The following is an 18,212-nucleotide window of genomic DNA, read 5'->3' as shown; positions in this document are numbered from 1 at the left end:
CCTTTACCTATCCCTGTAAATGTAGAAGTTTGATTTTCTTTCTCCATCATTTAAGTCACTTACTAGTCACTTTTTCAATTTCTTTTTTTGCCATCAGATCCAAACATTGATGCCCTGTGGTATAAAGGTAGAGGAATACGACCAGTTGGGAGATTCGGGCGAAGAATGTCACAAAGAGGTGAAGGATCATATTTGGGAAAACACAGGTCCTGCTATCCTGAAGTCATGGCTATGGACTGACAAATCATACAAACAATACAAATGTTAATGTATGTGTTAAAAATTGTACTTTGTGCTAACAGATGAAGTCAAACATGATCATGTTAATGTCTGAAACAGTTTGCTGTATGTGTCATTTTATTATTATCAGAACAGAGACTTAAAGACATACTAAGTCCTTTAAAATAAAAGTCTTTTGGAATGTTCAATAGACAGTCAAAATTGATAGAAACGGTAATGCCCTGCAGTGAATGATTACAGTATGAGTCTCATAGAATCGGCTCCCATGTCATTGTCAGCTTAATATCAACAAACCCGTTCATGACACTAAATGCATAACTGTTTAAATAAAACAGAGCATAAGCAGCTTTACCATCAGCGGTGTAACCTTGTGCCGCACAACTGCTACTATGAGGTCATAATTTGGTTTGATCCAACAGATCAAACCTAAAGAGATGAATGGTCAAATTGCTGGGAAGCTAAGCAGTTCCTTTAAGAAAGCATCGGGAAGCTCCTGTTGAATCAAAACAAAACTCTTGGCAGAGTGTCCAGATGTGCAAACACGGCATTGGCACATCATGTTTTGTTTCCCTTCCATTCACAAGCACCAACAACTATTTGTATTTAAATCGGAACTTCAACAAAGATACTGACTATCAGTGGTGATTGAAAACAGATTGAGGTTGAAAGTGTAGATGGTCAGCGGTCCAAAGAGCGCTTCTGGATGGCCTCACTAACAACATTTTTGAGAAGGGCGATTACAGAGCGGGGGTCATCGCAGCTCACCACAGCACTGCCTGACACGATCATGTTAGCTCCAGCCTAAAGAGAATAATTCAGAGCTTAAATTAACACATGTAGGCAAATGGAGCAAAGATATCAGCTGTCTTTATGTAATAAAAACAATATAATAATTTTCTGAAAATCAGATGTCCGTTTTATGTTCTTAAGGTGTAAGGTAATTATAGAAAAAAGATGAATGTACCTCAGCACATCTATGGATGCTATCTGGACCAACTCCTCCATCTACCTCGATGTCCAAAGAAGGGAACTGACTTCTTAACCAGCTCACCTGTAGAGACACACAGGCATCTTTAGTGTCCCCGTCTGCCGTTTTCTACAGAGAGTAACAGAGGCATACAGAGACGCACACACCTTCGGCATCATATCATCCATAAACTTCTGACCCCCAAAACCAGGCTCTACTGTCATGACAAGAGCCATATCGATCTGTCCGGCCCACGGTGCTAATTCCTCAACTGTCGTTCCAGGTTTGATGGCCAGACCAACCTGCATCAGAACAAAAACAAAAAATGATTTGAACATAATAATAAAAAACTATTCTGGATTATGAAGTCAGCAAATCTTGGTAACCAAAGTACATGCACTTCACTCAAAGGTAAAGTGTGTCATTTTTGAGCTACCAACTGCACCAAATAGACATGCACTGATAATAAGATTTACAAAATAATGTGTTTCACTTGCTTCATATACTCCTCCATAATTCATTGTTTGGAACAATGCAATTAAAATAATTCCTCTGGAATGATGATAATGAAACAACCTTTGGCGGAAAACTGATATAAATGGCTTACTCAGCTTTTATCCAAATAAACTTGGGATAAGGAAATTAATTGCATCAATTTTGAAAGAATTGGCCACGTTACTAACTTCCTTTATTTATCAGTAGAGGGCGCCAGATACTCAGTGTAGTAGCAATGAACCGAGGCGGGGTATACAAATGTCCACACAAACAAACCATAACTTTTTCATTTCAAAACAAAATGCAGTTTGTCTCTTCTTCACATACCTTCATACCACTCTCTCTGATTTCCTTGATAAGGTTGCCAGGGTTGGTTGTAGCTTCTAAGTGAAAAGTGTATTGATTTGCTCCTGCTGCCGCCATGGGCTTCACCCACTGCTCTGGCCTGGACACCATCATGTGCATGTCTGCAATAAGGCAAAGGGTAAGCAAATAACTATAAACATATAAGAAACAAACACTGCAACTTTACAAGGGCTGTCCCACAGGTAAATTAAGTTGACCAAATTCAGGCAGAGCATGAAAACATGACTGAAGCCATGGAAGGTAGGCTTACTTACATTTTTCAAGAATTTAACCATTTTTAACTGACAGCTATTTTAATTCAACCTAAACAAACAATGATTAAAAAGCTCAATCATGTCTATCATGTGAGACTTTAGATTAGATAACTGAAGACAAACTGTCACATAGAGGAGGGGCAGACTCTGCAACCCACATCAAATAGAGAATACTATTTTGCAAAAAAATAAACTTACCAAAAAATGGATCAGGGCCAATAGAGTGCCGTAAACACTCCACCATCGGATGGCCAAATGTTATGTTAGGAACAAAATGCCTAAAGATGCAAACAGGTTAAAGAATAGAGTAAGAAGTGGACCAATATGTGACTCATTTAAAGGGATAGTTCACCCAAAAATGAATATTCTGTCATCGTTTACTCACCCTCAGATCGTTCCAAACCTGTAGAAATGTTTGTTCTGCTAAACACAAAGGAAGATGTTAGGAAGATTGTTAGCAACCAAACAGATCTCAGCCCCCATTGACTCACACGGTATTTCTCTTCCCTACTATGGCAGTAAATGGGGAATGAGAGCTGTTTGGTTTGATTCTTCCAAATATCTTTCTCTGTGTTCAGCAGAACAAAGAAATGTATGCAGGTTTGTAACAACCCGAGGGTGAGTAAATGATGACAGAATTTAATTTTTTCGGTGAGTTCTCCGTTTAATGTCACTGCTTCAAGTAGGAAAGTGACTATAATATACGAATATCACACGTAATTATGATAATAATCTGCCTGCATAATGATATGCAAGGTAAATATTTACAAGAAGTTACCATTTCGTATAGCAAAAAAAAGATCAGATAGAGAAACTGACAATAGTTTTCTGTCAATGAATGACTCTGAACCTAAGCCATTTGCTCCAGGTCATGAAGGTGAGAAAGTTACATGCGGAAGTACAAACTTTATTCCTCACCCATCCATAACGTCAAGGTGCAGATAATCCGCACCGCACTCCATCATCCGCTCACATTCCCGTCCGAGCTGCGACAAATCGCTGCTCAATATTGAAGGACCAATTTTCGCCGTGTACGCCATGCCTGTCTTCTGCTTCCACTTCTTCTTCTTCACGTATAACAGTCGTTCATTCCTCATGAGTAGGCTTATTACCACCACCTACTGTACAGTACACGAACTGCTTAGGTGACGCCTCCCGAACAATTTGGCTGCTGTAATTTCTGAACTCTGCTCTTTGGATTCACTGATTATCTGATTATAAAAGGGCTTTTATTTAATCAATTTATTTACACGTTTCACGAAATTTCACATTTATAAATGCAAGTTTATTAAGACACTCTTAGTGTGTAAGGCTGCATATAAATAATATTGCAAATATAATATAATAATATTACAAAGTACTGTATGTATTTTATATTTATATTTATCTGAATATAAAAAATATTTATTTTTTATTTTTAAGTATGTATTCTTATTTTTATATTATTGTCTCCCCTGGGCCCTGACACTCTTATATTTGCTTATTTTGTGTTGTATGCATAATGGCAGACATGTTTACTTGAATATGTTGCTTAAAAATAAATGAACAAATATTCTATAAACCTATGAAAACATTCTCTGAAATAAAATTTCTTTATTGCCAACAGGTGGCAGGATGTAAAAACACAAGAAAGTTTAACCATGTTGTTTGTTTGTTTATTTATTAGCTTGTTAAAACTCATAAAAGAAAACAACTAAGAGAATAGATTTAATCATCATTCTTACCCCCACAGAGAAAAGAGCCTAGTAAGGAAAGTTTCTGATCTTATGTGTGTACATTCTAGGGTGCATACATCTAATTTTGACTTCATCCCAGGTGCTCTCCAAGTAGCTTGAAATGCCATGTCAACAGACTGTATATGCATATTTAATTGAAAGAGGATGGTTTTAGGATGTTTAATGATGTTGGAACAACAAATGAACATCTGATTTACTGTATATCTCAAACCAGTGTTCTTAAACTCTTCAAATATGCAATGAAAGTGAATTGATTAATATATTGATCATTTAGGTTAATAAACAAAACCATTTATGTAGATTTGGTCACAGATATTGTCCATTTGTACTTTGAGTCAAGCAGGACTCCACTTGCATAGGATATGTGATGAGCTTGACTGTTTACAAAAGTGTGTCCTCAAAACCTCTCCCATCCCATCCTTTGAGTCCGGCTGATGACCTGGCCATTGGCGGATGTGTTTGTTTCCCATCTCCTGCTCTTTAGTCCTTCCATCTCTGCAGGAGTAAACAGTTGCAATTGTCCTCAGAGTTGTTTGTCTTCCTGAACTGTGTTTTGTCCTTGGGTCAGGAAGCTGTTTAAAAGATGCTTGATGATTAAAGCTTTCCTGTGGCCCAGTGATTAGAGCATGGCGCTAGCAACGCCAAGATCATGGGTTCGATCCCAGTGATTGCACATACTCAGAAAACAAATGTATAGTATAATGCAATGTAAGTCGCTTTGGATAAAACATGCAAATGATATCTGATTCTTCTATCCTGTGAAACCCAAAACCACAATGTTCTCAAAAATCCTTGTTTTGAAGAAATTGTCCATTTTGCTTACGTGATGGACAAAGGAATTTAATGCATCAGCATATTTTTATGGACCTCTGCAACAACATATTGACTTATTGACTTATCATAGTACAGTACATTCCTTTAGCCAAAAGCAAACATATGGTTAACATGAAAATGGAAGAGATTATTATCAAGAGTTTGCATAATAGAACAACTTTTTGCCTTTTCCATTATGTACTACCATTAAGTCTTTTGTTATTTCCAGTTTTTGTTACAAATGCCTAAATGGAAAATACCACTTTTTCTTAAATACCAGAAATCTTGGTCACACATTTGTGCTCCCTTAAACTCTGTCAGGGATCCAATTTGCTTGGTCTCTGTAGAGAGATTCACATTCCTGTGATATTAGTACAACTCAAAAATGTTATAAAATGGGACAGGGGTCAAGCACACAGCATGTGCAATATAATAGATTTCTGCTCTTTGGCAGATAGAATCCTTTTGAGTATTCATAGCAAAATATAAGCAAATTGTGTATGTTGATGTTTTTTTTTTCAATGTGTGTGCTCCAATCTAAATCTGTGACAAACTGGGGTTATGTTCTAAATTCCTGGCCTCAGAACAAAACATTACCTCCATGTTTCTTACGCTTCTGTGTTTTTACGATCTGTCCACATTTACACAGTACGAATACTAATATGTATAATATGCTAAAAGGAATAGTTCACCCCAAAATGAAAATACTGTCATCGTGTACTTTCATGTTGTTCCAAACCATGTCAAATATGAAATACAAAACTGAATGTTAGGCACTACAGCTTCAGTCATCATTTACTTATTTAATCCTTTTCCATACAGTAGGGTGACCATACGTGCCATTTTTCCCGGACATGTCCTGGCTAGATTTGTCCTCCAGGGGTCACGTTTGTCCACCGCATACATCATCGAGGTTCTCAAATTTCCGTAAAAAAAACGTATAAAATGAACATTTGTTTCTCTTAAGACGTATAATCATTGTAGTTTCATTACGGTTGCTTTTCTGAAATAAAACCTGAAATAATAAACCTTGATGACGTGTGGTGGACATACGCGACCTCCAGGGGACGCACCCAAAATCGCAATAGATGCGACTGAGGATGTCAGTTTCCAACGTTTTACCTGACATCTGATCTCTGTTGACTGTTTTTATTGAAATAAAATGTGAATTAACATATGTTTTAGAAGAGATATTTTCTCATTATGAAAAATGTTCAGATAATCGCTGCATACTTTCTGTTTAGGAGTGTTTGTGCGCTGCTGTGGGTTTGGATCATGTTCTTCATTGTGAGTTTACCTGTCATGCTGTGCTCCAGTGATGAATGATGCCTCCAGGGTGTCTGGAGTCACCTGTTTGTTTACTGGTGTAAACTGAGCTGGGTGTACAGAACAGGCTTATAACAGCGTCTGTTTAATTAGGAAATGACTGACCAGTGTGAAAAGGTCATTTTTTAAAAAGGACAGTGACAAATAGTAGCCTACTGTGCTAGAAAACAAGAAACATAACTAAGTAGAAATGAAAAGATAATATGCTATCTTATATATTTAAATATACACAGTATGTTTTCACTTCATAGACAGTTTCAGAGCAACAACATAAACAAACGTTACTGCGCACGCTTTTGTGACCCAAACTTGACGTCCGCAAAGAATAGAGTCCCTGTAGATTATTTCTGAAAACAAGCAAGAGACATAACAGTAAATCACATTAGCTAGCAACTTAGCAAGTTAAAAGTATGTCTATAGCCAGTATTATTTTGGTTTACCAGTAACCGATACTTATAGCTAAACTTAAATGCGACAAAGTTACACGACACATTCATTTGTTTATTTTAAAAGATGTATACAATAAATTCAACAAATTGTTTATTTAATACAACTATTATACAAGAAAATATTAATATAAATTAACATTAATTTAAATTAAATTAAATATAGGCATACATAGTTATATTATTAGCCAGGCTGATCAACAAACACAGACCAAAGGTTAAAGTGATAGTTCACCCAAAAATAAAAATTCTGTCATCATTTACTCCCTCTTGTCATTTCAAACCTGTATGACTTTCTTTCTTCCGCAGAACACAAAATAAGATATTTTGAAAAATTTTGGTAACTGGACCCCATTCACTTGCATTAGTTTTGTGTCCATACAATAGAAGTGAATGGTGTCCAGTGCTGTTCGGGTACCAACTTTCTTCAAAATAACATCTTTATTTTGTTTTGCAGAAAAATAAGTAAAGGTTTGTAATGACAAGATGGTGAGTAAATGGTGACAAAATTTTAGGATGACATGTCATTTTAAATTCGTGGCAAGGCGCATGCGTCCGATGAAACCGTAGGTTTAGATTTGCTTAAGTATATTACAAAATTCATAATTCTTAGACATTATATTTATGCATTTGGCAGATGCTTTTATCCTAAGTGACTTACAGGGTATACAAACTATATTGTTTTATCAGTATGTGGAGGATTGTATAACCTTGTGGGTAAAGACTTGTAAATTTAATGTTGTTAGTTTAAATCTAGAGACCTTCACTAGAAAAAACATCTTGATTGTCTTGTTCATGGACCACAAACAGCCAAAGTACACGAGAAAAGAGGAGAGGTGATTCACATGATGGAATGATATTTTACCACAAACTTATCTGATGGACTTTAGTTGGATTTCACTAACATTTTTGGATTTTTTTTATCGAGAGCCTGGTTTAAGTTAGCCTGAAAATGTTCTGGGTTATCATCATAATGCATCTGTTTACACAAGCGTAAGATGTGGTCTAGACCTGGGCATAGGTCATACAAAGCTCCAACTAACACAGAAGCTTTTGGAAAAAGGGGAGAGAGGTGAGCCATGAAATGACAGTGATTGTGGTATGAGATCATTTTACTTAAAATAAACCATCTGGATATGATTGAGGAATTTGATCAGAGTATACTGAAATTCAGAGCTACTGTGAAAACAAGTTTCACGTGTGACAATTGTTTTTGAGCTGTAACTCTTTATGAGCGCTCATGTGAAACCACACCGTAACATTGTTGATGATATCAGACATGTGGTACTGACTCCCGCAATGCACAAGAAACTTACTGTAAGTTTATCGTTGTAGTCTTTCGAAATAAATATGACCAGAAAAACTTCTCAAATTGTATGACGAAATATAAAATAATGATAAAGCAGGAAAATCTTGAGGTGCATGCGTGTCCATAACTAAATTTAATTTAACATATTAATATGACTCATGATTTAGGCTTTATTTTGAAAATATGGAAAGCTAAATAAGGTGTACTCATCGTATTTCACAAGGTCACACAGTATTCACATTTACACTATTCATAGCTATCCTATTTCTAAAGAAAACATAGTCCAGTATATAGTGTTTGTTGGAGGTAATTAAAAGTAGCACATAAGGATTTCAATGAACATTGCAAAACTCTTTCTGATCTTTTATTTACTTTGCTGAGTCACAGAGACTTTAGGTATTTTGTTTTCCGTGTCCCCGGGACTCCAATTTAGGACACATGGACATGAGGATGAATAGAAAGAATAGTGGGTGGGATAAACCTGCTTTGCTGGTTTACTAATCAAGCTACAATTTCCATGTGAAATTCAACCCTTTCAGCATATTGTATGAGCTAATATTGTGGTGATAGTGAAAAGGGGCTGAGAGGGTTTTTGCTTTCTTTAGCCTCACAGTCCAGTGATTCCCGTGGGAATTTATGCTCTGGAGTGTATAGGAGAGACAGACATTTCAGGGATGAAAAATAAGACTCAACGCATCTATACACTCATCGAACCCTAGAGAGAAACTTGATTCTCATTGACTTCTCCATGACTGACGGTTTGGTTATTCATCACTTAATGAATGCTTTTCATCCAAAAGTGTCTGTCTCAAGGTCATAGTGCTAATTGTTCATATATCACTCCTTCCGATTTTAAAGGCGGGGTAACCGATTTCCCAATTACGCCTTAGACAACTGAGTCGGGCCGAGTACCAAAACAACCTTGTAGCCAATCAGCAGTAAGGTGTACAGTGCACAGGACAGACAGTAGCCGAGCCGAGCGCTGACGAAAGCGAAAGATGGGGGTAGGGGTGTGTTTGTTTTGGTGATTTTAACATCAACAACAGCTAAGAGAAATCGGACACCCTGCCTTTAAATTTAGGACTCCTGTGTTGCCAACCCGGAGGTTAACCCCACCAGCCATTTATAGTAAATCATACTGTGGCAAGAATAAGCAAAATACATTATTCATTTAACAATGACATTCTGCTCATATTTACAGTCTGCTGTCAGTCCTGTAGGGGTAATAGTGATTGTATTTCTGTTGTGTTTCCCTTTAAATAAAAATCTAGTAAATGAAGACAAAACTTTTCAGGTTCAGGACAGTTTTTTCAAATATATCTTCTTTTGTGTTTTGCGGAAGAATGAAAGGCATAAAGGTTTGAAATGACAAGAGGGTGAGTAAATGATGACAGACTTTTTACTTTTGGGTGACTATCACTTTAAGTGAAAACTATTTCACACAGAATTGTTGCAGATAAAGCAAAGCATACCTTTTTTTGTCCCGGAAAGAGAAATATGCATAACATTGTTGGTGGATATAAATAATAATCTTCAGGCATTTTCATGTTTCACAGAATCTTTGTAGACCCGTATAGCAACTGCAGTATGTTTAGATGCAAACCTACAAACACTATATCAACCGAATCAGAAACAAATCCTCTAGCTTTGTTGTAAAACCAACACAGAAATACCGGCTGTTCATATTACATGGCGTTCTGAGCTGTTCATTCAGTCTGAACCAGTGTCTTCCTGCCTTTTTTAAAATCCCTTTTGGAACACCAGCCAAACCACAGGAGGCAACTGAAATGACAGACCGATATTTATATCCTGTAGACCCGACATTCAATATAAGCTGAAACACAATCAAGTGCAGATGTCTCTACAACACATGACAAATGATATCAGCAAGTCTTTTCAATGATATAAATTTATAATTTTTGTAGTTCTTCCAATACGTCTACTCTAAATGTTTATTCTAAATATGATTTTGTGCTAGAAAACATTGAAAACAACTTCAGTCTCTTCATCCACATTGTTAAAATTCCAATGTTCACAGTCTTTGCTGCTGGGTAGCCTGTAAACTGAGGCCCTCTCTAGCAGAAACAGAACTTATGTTGTCACGACCTGTTTCAAACTGATGCTCACTTTCTTTCCCTCTGTGGGTTTAACACAATCACAGCCTACATTCGGGACAATGGTGTGTTTGAAGAACACATTTTTATGAAGCTGTTTAATGTCTTTTGAGTTTTAACAGTGTTTTACTGTGTTGTCCTGATGTCTGGCAGTTTTTTTAATGTGGTGCTATTTTCCAGACCTGAACACTTTGCATGACAGCAACAATGAACAGTTGCCAAATAAGAGAGAGAGAAAGACAAGAGATCATTTAAGATGTGTCATAATAAGTGTGAGACAGATCACAGACTAATTAAAACCAAATGAGTTTAAAGAGGCTAAAATATTTTTGGTTCGGCTGTAAGAAATACAGAATTTATTCGTTTTACTAAACTGAATGTACCGCGGTATATCATGCAAACTTGATTAGAGGTAAGATACTGAAAATGATTATAAGCTTTGGGATAATTATACCGCATTAATAGCTCAACTATTTTTTTTCATCATGCAGACATGCTTTTTTTCATGCTTTTTCGACAGTACAAAGTTTCAGATACAACATTAGGATGGTATAAGCTTAAAAAAACATCATCTATCTCTGTTTCATACTCTATCCATCTTATCCTATATAGGGCCATGAGGAGTGCTGAAGGCTGCAGACCATCTCCGGCCGCAAAGGAGCCATCAGAGAATGTAAAACATCAAGGCAACCGTGGATTATGCTGAAGCCATGGATTATGCTGAAGAAGACCGTGTCCTTTGTAGCCGGAAACTAACGTGACCTTAAGTGGTTAGACCTTGCAGGTCACAAAAAAGTGTTGAAAGCATTAGAGAGCAGACAGGGACTGCACACAGATCAACATAAATCAAGCTCTAATGTGTTCCGTTCTTGTTCTGCTACTGGTAGGTGTGGAAATGCAGCTCAACAATTACTGTCTATAGGGTAAAAGTATAGAATAGGGACCTCACTATAAACTGTTAACTACGACTTTTGTTTCAATAAACTCCTTATTAGGCCTACTGCTTATAAGGTAGTTTTTAGCTTTAGGTATTGGGAAGGATTAAGGGTTGTAGAATAAAGTAATGCAGAATAAGGGATTAATATGTGTTTTATATATATGTTGTACAACCAATATGCATGTTAATAAGCAAGTAGTTAATGATAAATGTGTGTACCTTAATAGAAAGTGTAACCAAAGGTAGTACTGAGAAACGATAAAGTTTGATTTTGGCTCCTTTTGAACGAATAAATTCCATTCAATCAGTTTAGATAAATGCAGCTTGCAAAGTAGCAATGTTTTAAAGCTACAATGACTACAGATGGGATTTTGTCAGTGGGTGTTGCTAAATTAAACCTCAACATGTGTCCCACATGTGCACACATGTACTGTAGAGGGCTTTCGACATAGATATTTCAATTGAAGTAGACCTGCTTTCTTTCTTTCTTTTAATGTGAAAATATGTATTAGTCAAGAACACGAATCTTCCTGGAAGGATTCTGTATTGAATGTATTATGTATTGAAGTCAAAAATTATTTTCTATATGACTCAATAAACATGACCACATTTTTATGACCACATTTTATGTTAAGATCTAATTCAATATGAGTATCAAATAAGACTGTTATCTGATTTGAGTCCTTTTTTATTTTCTAAGATACATTTTTTGTGGAGTTGAATCTTCAAATTGTCACATTGAATAAATACATTTAAATGTTATTTGATGCATTCACAACTTAAAAGTTATTTCATCATTGAAATGTTTATGTTGGAAAAAGGTTTTGTTTTGATTGTTAACATTCCATTCCAATAAATTGCTCAAAGTGTATCTGCTTGAAATGGGAAGTGTATTCCCACAGTCATTCATGCATTTTCAATTAAAAAAAGCAGCTAATTACATTTTCATTGCATGAAAATCTAAACATCCCTTCACATTTCCAAATGTTAAACGTATGTTTTAGCTGCAATGAGTGTACAGATGTGTAAACATGCTTGACCATTGCAAACAGTAAAAGTTAGTATACGTTGACTGTGACCATCTTGAAACATTGTGTGGTGATATACTGAGTATTTTCAATTAAGATAAAAGTTGTTCAAAGATGTTTGTTGTTGCACTAAAAAAGAATGTAGTCATTACCTTTAAGTTTTTATGAAGCCCTTAGGGTGTAAATAAAAGTGGGCCACCACTGCTGAACAGATGGTGAACCAGTAATACTACAGAGTATTTTATATTTATAAAACATTAAAAGGCAAGTTTTTATTAAATCCATATTGACTTCAGCGTATGCATGAATTAATCCTATCCATGCAGTTTTCATAGGAAAACAGTTTTCATACACAGTAGCTTTATATACAAAGCAGTTGTAAAAAATGTGTAAATAAGCAGCATTATGAATAAAATGTATGATATTTATTTCCAGAACAATGACTTTAGGTTTTTTTAATGTTCCATCAGAACTCTATAACAAAAATATATGATAGAATTAAATACAGCAATGTATATACCTTACAGAAAATCTAAATATACACATCTAATATTAACACAATGTTCTTCTAAGTACAACATAGGAGGCTCTGTTACAAAATAGAAGCTATCAAAAAGCATCATATACACAAGAACAAAAAATACAATAACATATAAACACAAACACATGCAGTAGCATGTGAAGACTCTATCCTTCAAATCCAGTTCAAACTGTGCTCTTTGCAAATATCCAGATTGCTCCATCCTTCAAAAATGTAACAGTTCAAAATACAAAAGCAATGCTAAAATTCTTGCCCGGGAGATAAGAGACTCTGCTCCTCCTCAAAGTGCTTTGAGCAATTAAAGCATTAGCAAGTGTGCCACATTACTACTCTTAGAAAGAGAACTTGACCACTATAAACGTTACAAATAACACAAATAAACATTTTGTTCACTAAACTTTCTCAAAGTTTTTATGTCCTTTTTTACCTTTGAATTTTTAGAAGCAAGACACTTTTAGAATTATGTGACATTTGTGCATACTGTATCATAAATTGCTTCAAAGTTCTCTCACATTTCTGAGATTATTATTGACCCAATTACTGTTTGTGAGATGTGCCAGCCATTCTTCTAACACACTGTAACTTAATACCAAGTTTTCTCTAACCTGGTTAAAAACATTATAGAGTTAAAATAAAATCCCATCTGACTTTGGTACATTTTTGCATAACTGCCTTTGGAAATATTCCAAAAGCTCAAAAGCTATCAATGTCTCTGAGGCCAACGTTAAGCATTTAGACCTTTGATGAAAAACATTCAGTTCTAATTGAGTTTTGTTTATCTGGAAATCCAAATCTGAAACATGTCAGGTGAGGTCATGTTTGAAGCAGTGCAGAACTTTGGTGGTGGAGGGTGAAGGTTGCCAAGGTCCCCAAGGTCCCCTAGCTCACCGCTGTAGGGGTGTTCTCCACCATTGCGTACTCCGTCTCGGTGCCTTGAGAGCCCTCCATAAGACGTGTCAGCCCTGTACGGGTGGAGTACCTGAAGATGAACGCCTTCATGAGGTCATATCGGTAATGACGATGAGCGAAGCTGTAGACCACAGGGTTCACGCAGCAGTGAAGCAACGACAGGCACTGCGTGAGGTGCAGCGCCACAAAGAGAGAGTTCTCCGCGCTGCAGCCCAGAGGAAGCACCCCGAGCATGGCTAGAGCGTCGGCTAGGAGCACGGCATGATATGGTGCCTAGCAGGCTATAAAGACCATTATGTATGTGAGGATGACCTTCCTGCTCACGCTGCGATCCTGATCTCCACCTAAAGGGGAATTAGGGGAACCCAGAGTGTTTGCCAGAAGGGCATAAGACACTGCTATTATGGGGAAGGGGATGGCAAAACCTAAAACCACAAAACTCAGCTGAATGCCCACCATCCACTGCAGAGGGTTGTCCTCGGGATACACGGGACGGCACAAGGTCACATGACCGTGTAGCGACTTCACCGACTGCAGGAAGTATGTGTCGGGCACCGATGCGAACAGAGCAAGGAGCCATGTTACAGCACACACTAAACGGCGTATTTGCCTTCCCCGTCTGTGAGATATCTCCCCTGAGTGTACCACCGAAACATACCGGTCCACGCTCATGCACGCCAAGAAAAATATGCTCGCTAAAAGGTTGACGCTAAACAGAAGATGTGTTAGCTTGCAAGCTACCTGGCCAAACGGCCAATGGCCACCCTGTGCCAGCGAGCTTACCCACACGGGGAGAGTAGCTACCACACACAGGTCAGCCACTGCAAGGTTTAAGATGTACAAGTGTGTTTCATGATAATGGCGCTCTGAGCGTAGGTTGACCCACACCACTAGTGCATTGGCGGCTAGGCCGAAGATGAAAATGAAGGCGTAAAGGGTGCACATTGCATGAAGAAGAGCAGAACGGTTAAATGAAGTTGGGCACATTTGTGTTTCCACTTGTGATATGTTTTCGTTGGCATCTGTGAAGTTAAATTCCTCCCACATGGCAAAGAATTCAGACAGTTCGCTGGCACTTAGACCCATCTTCTCATTTGGAGATGAAGACAGCAACTGTGGAAAGGGAAGGAAACAGGATAGTTTAACACAAAGTCCAGCTTTCTTTGTTTTGATTGCCATAAAAAGGCTTCCACATTCTCTGATGGGTGACTCACAAAATTGTCTTAATTTATTTCAATTTTTGTATTTCAAATGTTCTGTGATTCATTGTTATTATGCGAGGAAATATGACCTTTCATTTTTTATTTATTTAGATTTTTTTCATTCATTTTGATTTTAAGTTTTGTTAAATTTACCCAACCCACTATAAGGATTTTTTGACTGTCTATTAGATACAAAAAACAGCAACCAACTATCTCACATATTGCTTAATAGTACAGTAAGAACTAACAGATGCAGGCTATATGTGCCAGGCTCATATGTGCAAAAAAGCATTTAGGAGTCAATGTTTTGATTATTTATTTGACATTTACCTTTCCAGTCACGCAAGACAAACCTGTCTATGGCACTAGAGTGGCATATCTGTGAAATCGTCACAACATCCTATTATGATTTCACGGTTCAGCTCCGTTAGAAAGTTGACACTACTTCAAAAGCACAAAGCTGTTTGGATTTAAGCCAATCGTGCTCAAGCACCCTATAAGCTGGTTCTGCTCTCCAAAAATCAAAGCGATTTGGTTCTATGACTTCACAGCAAATTCTGTGAGCAAAGTAATTTCAGTTTAGGGATTCTGTCACGCCATCTTAAACATCTAAGTGGTCCTTTCTAAAAGACTGTTGCTATGTGGGTGCCGAGGTCGCAAACCTTTGACCTTAATTTTTTTCTGGTCTTTAAATCCTTTTTAGTGGAACCCTTCAGACTCAAGCAGAGCTGAAACTGTGGATGTGGAGGTCAGTATGCTACGTTCTGTATCAATCAATCGATAAATCTCTGCCTTTTTTTGTGTTGCGAGCCTTATCATTATATAAACAGTGTGTGACTGTATTTCTGCACTGATATACCCAAAGTCTGAATTACACACTATTTCCCTCCAAAAGGAAATTTCCTGTTACTCCACCTGTTTTCCTTTTGAAGTTCATTACAAAGTCAAATATAATTGTCTTTCATTTAATAAGTAAACAATAGCGCTGTGTGATAAAAGCTTTTAATCTCATGTTTGTTTAAAAATGGTTTATGTGCTTTAGCCCTAAAAGGAAACATTTTGGGAAGTTCATAGCACAAAATGTAACAGATGAATATCATTTAAGCAACAAAAACATAATACACAAACAAGCACATGTCCTTTCTGTATTTCTGCCATTATGTGTGTTGTCTTCTGCAGAACAAAAAATAAAATTGATTCTCTCCCATTGACTTCAACTGTACTGACACAAACCTACTTTTTCTGAGTTTTTTATCTCTTTTACTTTATGACCCATAGAAGAAAGAGTCATAGGCGATGATTTTTTTGGGTTAACTATCTCTGATGGTTCTCGGTCAAAGCAGTTAAATCTGTGAACACTAATACTGTTCTGTCTCCCTGCACATGGTACAAAGTGGTTAAAGCAAGGACATCGTAAGGTCAAAAGTCAAATGTTTTATGACAACAGACACCTTGAGGGCCTTGAACCTGTGACACTGGTCTTACTGACAGGATGCTTAAGTCATGGTTCACTCACAGTTTTGCCTGGACCCTCACTGGATACCTCTGTAGTATCTATTCTCAACCTGGTGCTTTGAAAGGTCTCTACAGCCCTAAATTCAGAATTTAATTATTTTCAAATAAAATATATTCTGTTTTTGCCAGTTAACTCTCTGTTTCAAATTAAAAACAAAATTTGTTGAGGGTATGGATTTTGACAGATATAAACAATGAAATAGAATTATACATGGAGTTAAAGCACGAACAAATGTGACAGACTGAGATCATTTCCAGCAAAGAACTGCAGAGCAATGTATGCAGAGTCATGGACATAATGCACTTCGATGAAAATGTGTAACATATGTTAACTTATAATTCAAAACAAACCTCTGGATTGTAGTCTTTGGTAACGTTCTATCACATTATTAAGGCAATAAAAATTAAGAGGATTTTTGGTTAAAATAAATGATAGGAAACTGTACAAATGACGTGATCAATAAGTCATGGCGACATATTACAATACAAACGTATTTTTTTTATAAATTTAATTTAGCACCAAAATACTAAACTGAAATGACTTGTAACCAACAGCATAATGATTCAACTTAAAACATTTATAGGGCAGCAAAACGACTTGTTTTTAAATTGAAGTGGGAAAAATGGTCATGCATGACCATCCATGACAAGTTAATACACCTTTAACGTCATATGCTGATGCGGCTGTCGAGGATTCAGTAACTTGATTACGACACCAGACAAATATCAGCATAGTCATGTTTGTCTAACAGTTGTAAATGAATAAATCTGTTAGTTTTCGTTCGTTTACATTCAAACCTATCTGTATTGAAAGAAAAACTAGGTAGTAGCAAATCTGTGCAGGTGTTTAAACCAGACAATGTTGTAACTAAAAAACTTACACGTTTGTCTAGTCTTCCACATTTGCTCGTTCTTTAAAACTAAATTATATTACTTACCTCCGTCATTTTGTCCCTTTAATGTACGCAGTAGAGTTAATCCTCGTTTTTGTTGTAGTCCAGAAAGACAAGAAGCGCTCCCGCCAGCACGCGTCCGCTGCAGGTTGTTTAAATAGAGAGTCTGAAAGCGGTGACGCCCATAAGCGTCTGTGAAAAGCGGCAATGAGACGAGAGTTGCGCACATGTACAGTTACTGGCTATTCGCATTCTCACAATCTGACACTGGTAACTCTTAGTTCGGCCTTTGTATGATAGTAACTCTTTGTTAATGTTGTCTTTTTACTCGATGATTCATGATGAAACATGATCAGCACGGATCCTCCCCAACACATCAAAACAGTCAAGTCTGTCTGCCTGATTACACATTATGAAACATAATCGCCCAAAACGACAAACTGAAATTTTAAAAACTCATTTTCACTGATGAGTGTTCTTCAATTTACTAAACTTCTGTGTTTCTACATTACTTTTAATTTTAATAGGCTATAGTTTTGTTGGTAAACTAAAAAGTGGTAGATCTTAATATAGTAAATCTATAGGCTACACTGGAACAATAAAAATATTTTTATATCTCAGATTACAGTATATCTTTAAAGATCATTCTCAGCAAATATCTTTAATTTGACAATTGAAATTTACATTGTAGATTATATAGCCTATACTTATATTTTTTTAATCATTGATTAAACCATGCCTTTACATGATATGCCATAGTTTTAATCCTGTGATAGAGAAAAGGTCTGACCTCATGAAGGAATGATAGAGTGATTGTTTCCATCACAATAACCTGCATGAAAGAACAGTCTAAGCATATTGTCTCCCCTAATCAAAAGCATCAGAACAGATTTCAAACAGTCACGGATAAGCATCCTGGTTCCCCTGAACCTTGTCCCAGCTTCTTCATCTAAGCCTTTTTTCCACATACGCAGGAGGGGAGAGACCTTTCGTCTCTTCTTGGAGAAGGCTTCGAAACAGAGATTTAATGAAGTGAATTAGGGAGGGAATTGGAAAAGAGCAGGGGTCCAAGCTCCTGGAACACTTATTCTCTACTGCTAAGCAACAGCTTTTAACGCAGT

At 36.8% G+C, this 18,212-nt stretch overlaps 2 protein-coding genes across 2 annotated transcripts; both read right to left on the bottom strand.

Moving 5' to 3' along the window:
* Positions 1 to 262: 262 nt before the first annotated feature.
* Positions 263 to 3,387, bottom strand: rpe (ribulose-5-phosphate-3-epimerase). The gene is made up of 6 exons (XM_057336989.1): positions 3,241 to 3,387; positions 2,521 to 2,600; positions 2,030 to 2,169; positions 1,375 to 1,509; positions 1,205 to 1,291; positions 263 to 1,041 (listed from the first exon to the last, which is right to left on the bottom strand). Exons 1-6 carry the CDS (start codon positions 3,360 to 3,362, stop codon positions 919 to 921), a joined length of 687 nt encoding a protein of 228 aa, XP_057192972.1. The 5' UTR covers positions 3,363 to 3,387; the 3' UTR covers positions 263 to 918.
* An 8,926-nt stretch (positions 3,388 to 12,313) lies between these two features.
* Positions 12,314 to 17,936, bottom strand: ackr3a (atypical chemokine receptor 3a). Its single transcript, XM_057336075.1, has 3 exons — positions 17,882 to 17,936; positions 17,137 to 17,283; positions 12,314 to 14,594 (listed from the first exon to the last, which is right to left on the bottom strand). Exons 2-3 carry the CDS (start codon positions 17,143 to 17,145, stop codon positions 13,755 to 13,757), a joined length of 849 nt encoding a protein of 282 aa, XP_057192058.1. The 5' UTR covers positions 17,146 to 17,283; positions 17,882 to 17,936; the 3' UTR covers positions 12,314 to 13,754.
* Positions 17,937 to 18,212: the final 276 nt, after the last annotated feature.

Source organism: Triplophysa rosa, linkage group LG6 (assembly GCF_024868665.1).
Source record: "Triplophysa rosa linkage group LG6, Trosa_1v2, whole genome shotgun sequence".
In the NCBI taxonomy this organism is placed as follows: Eukaryota; Metazoa; Chordata; class Actinopteri; order Cypriniformes; family Nemacheilidae; genus Triplophysa; species Triplophysa rosa.
The sequence above is the reverse complement of the archived record's forward strand: the minus strand, read 5'-3'. Positions and strand labels throughout refer to the sequence as shown.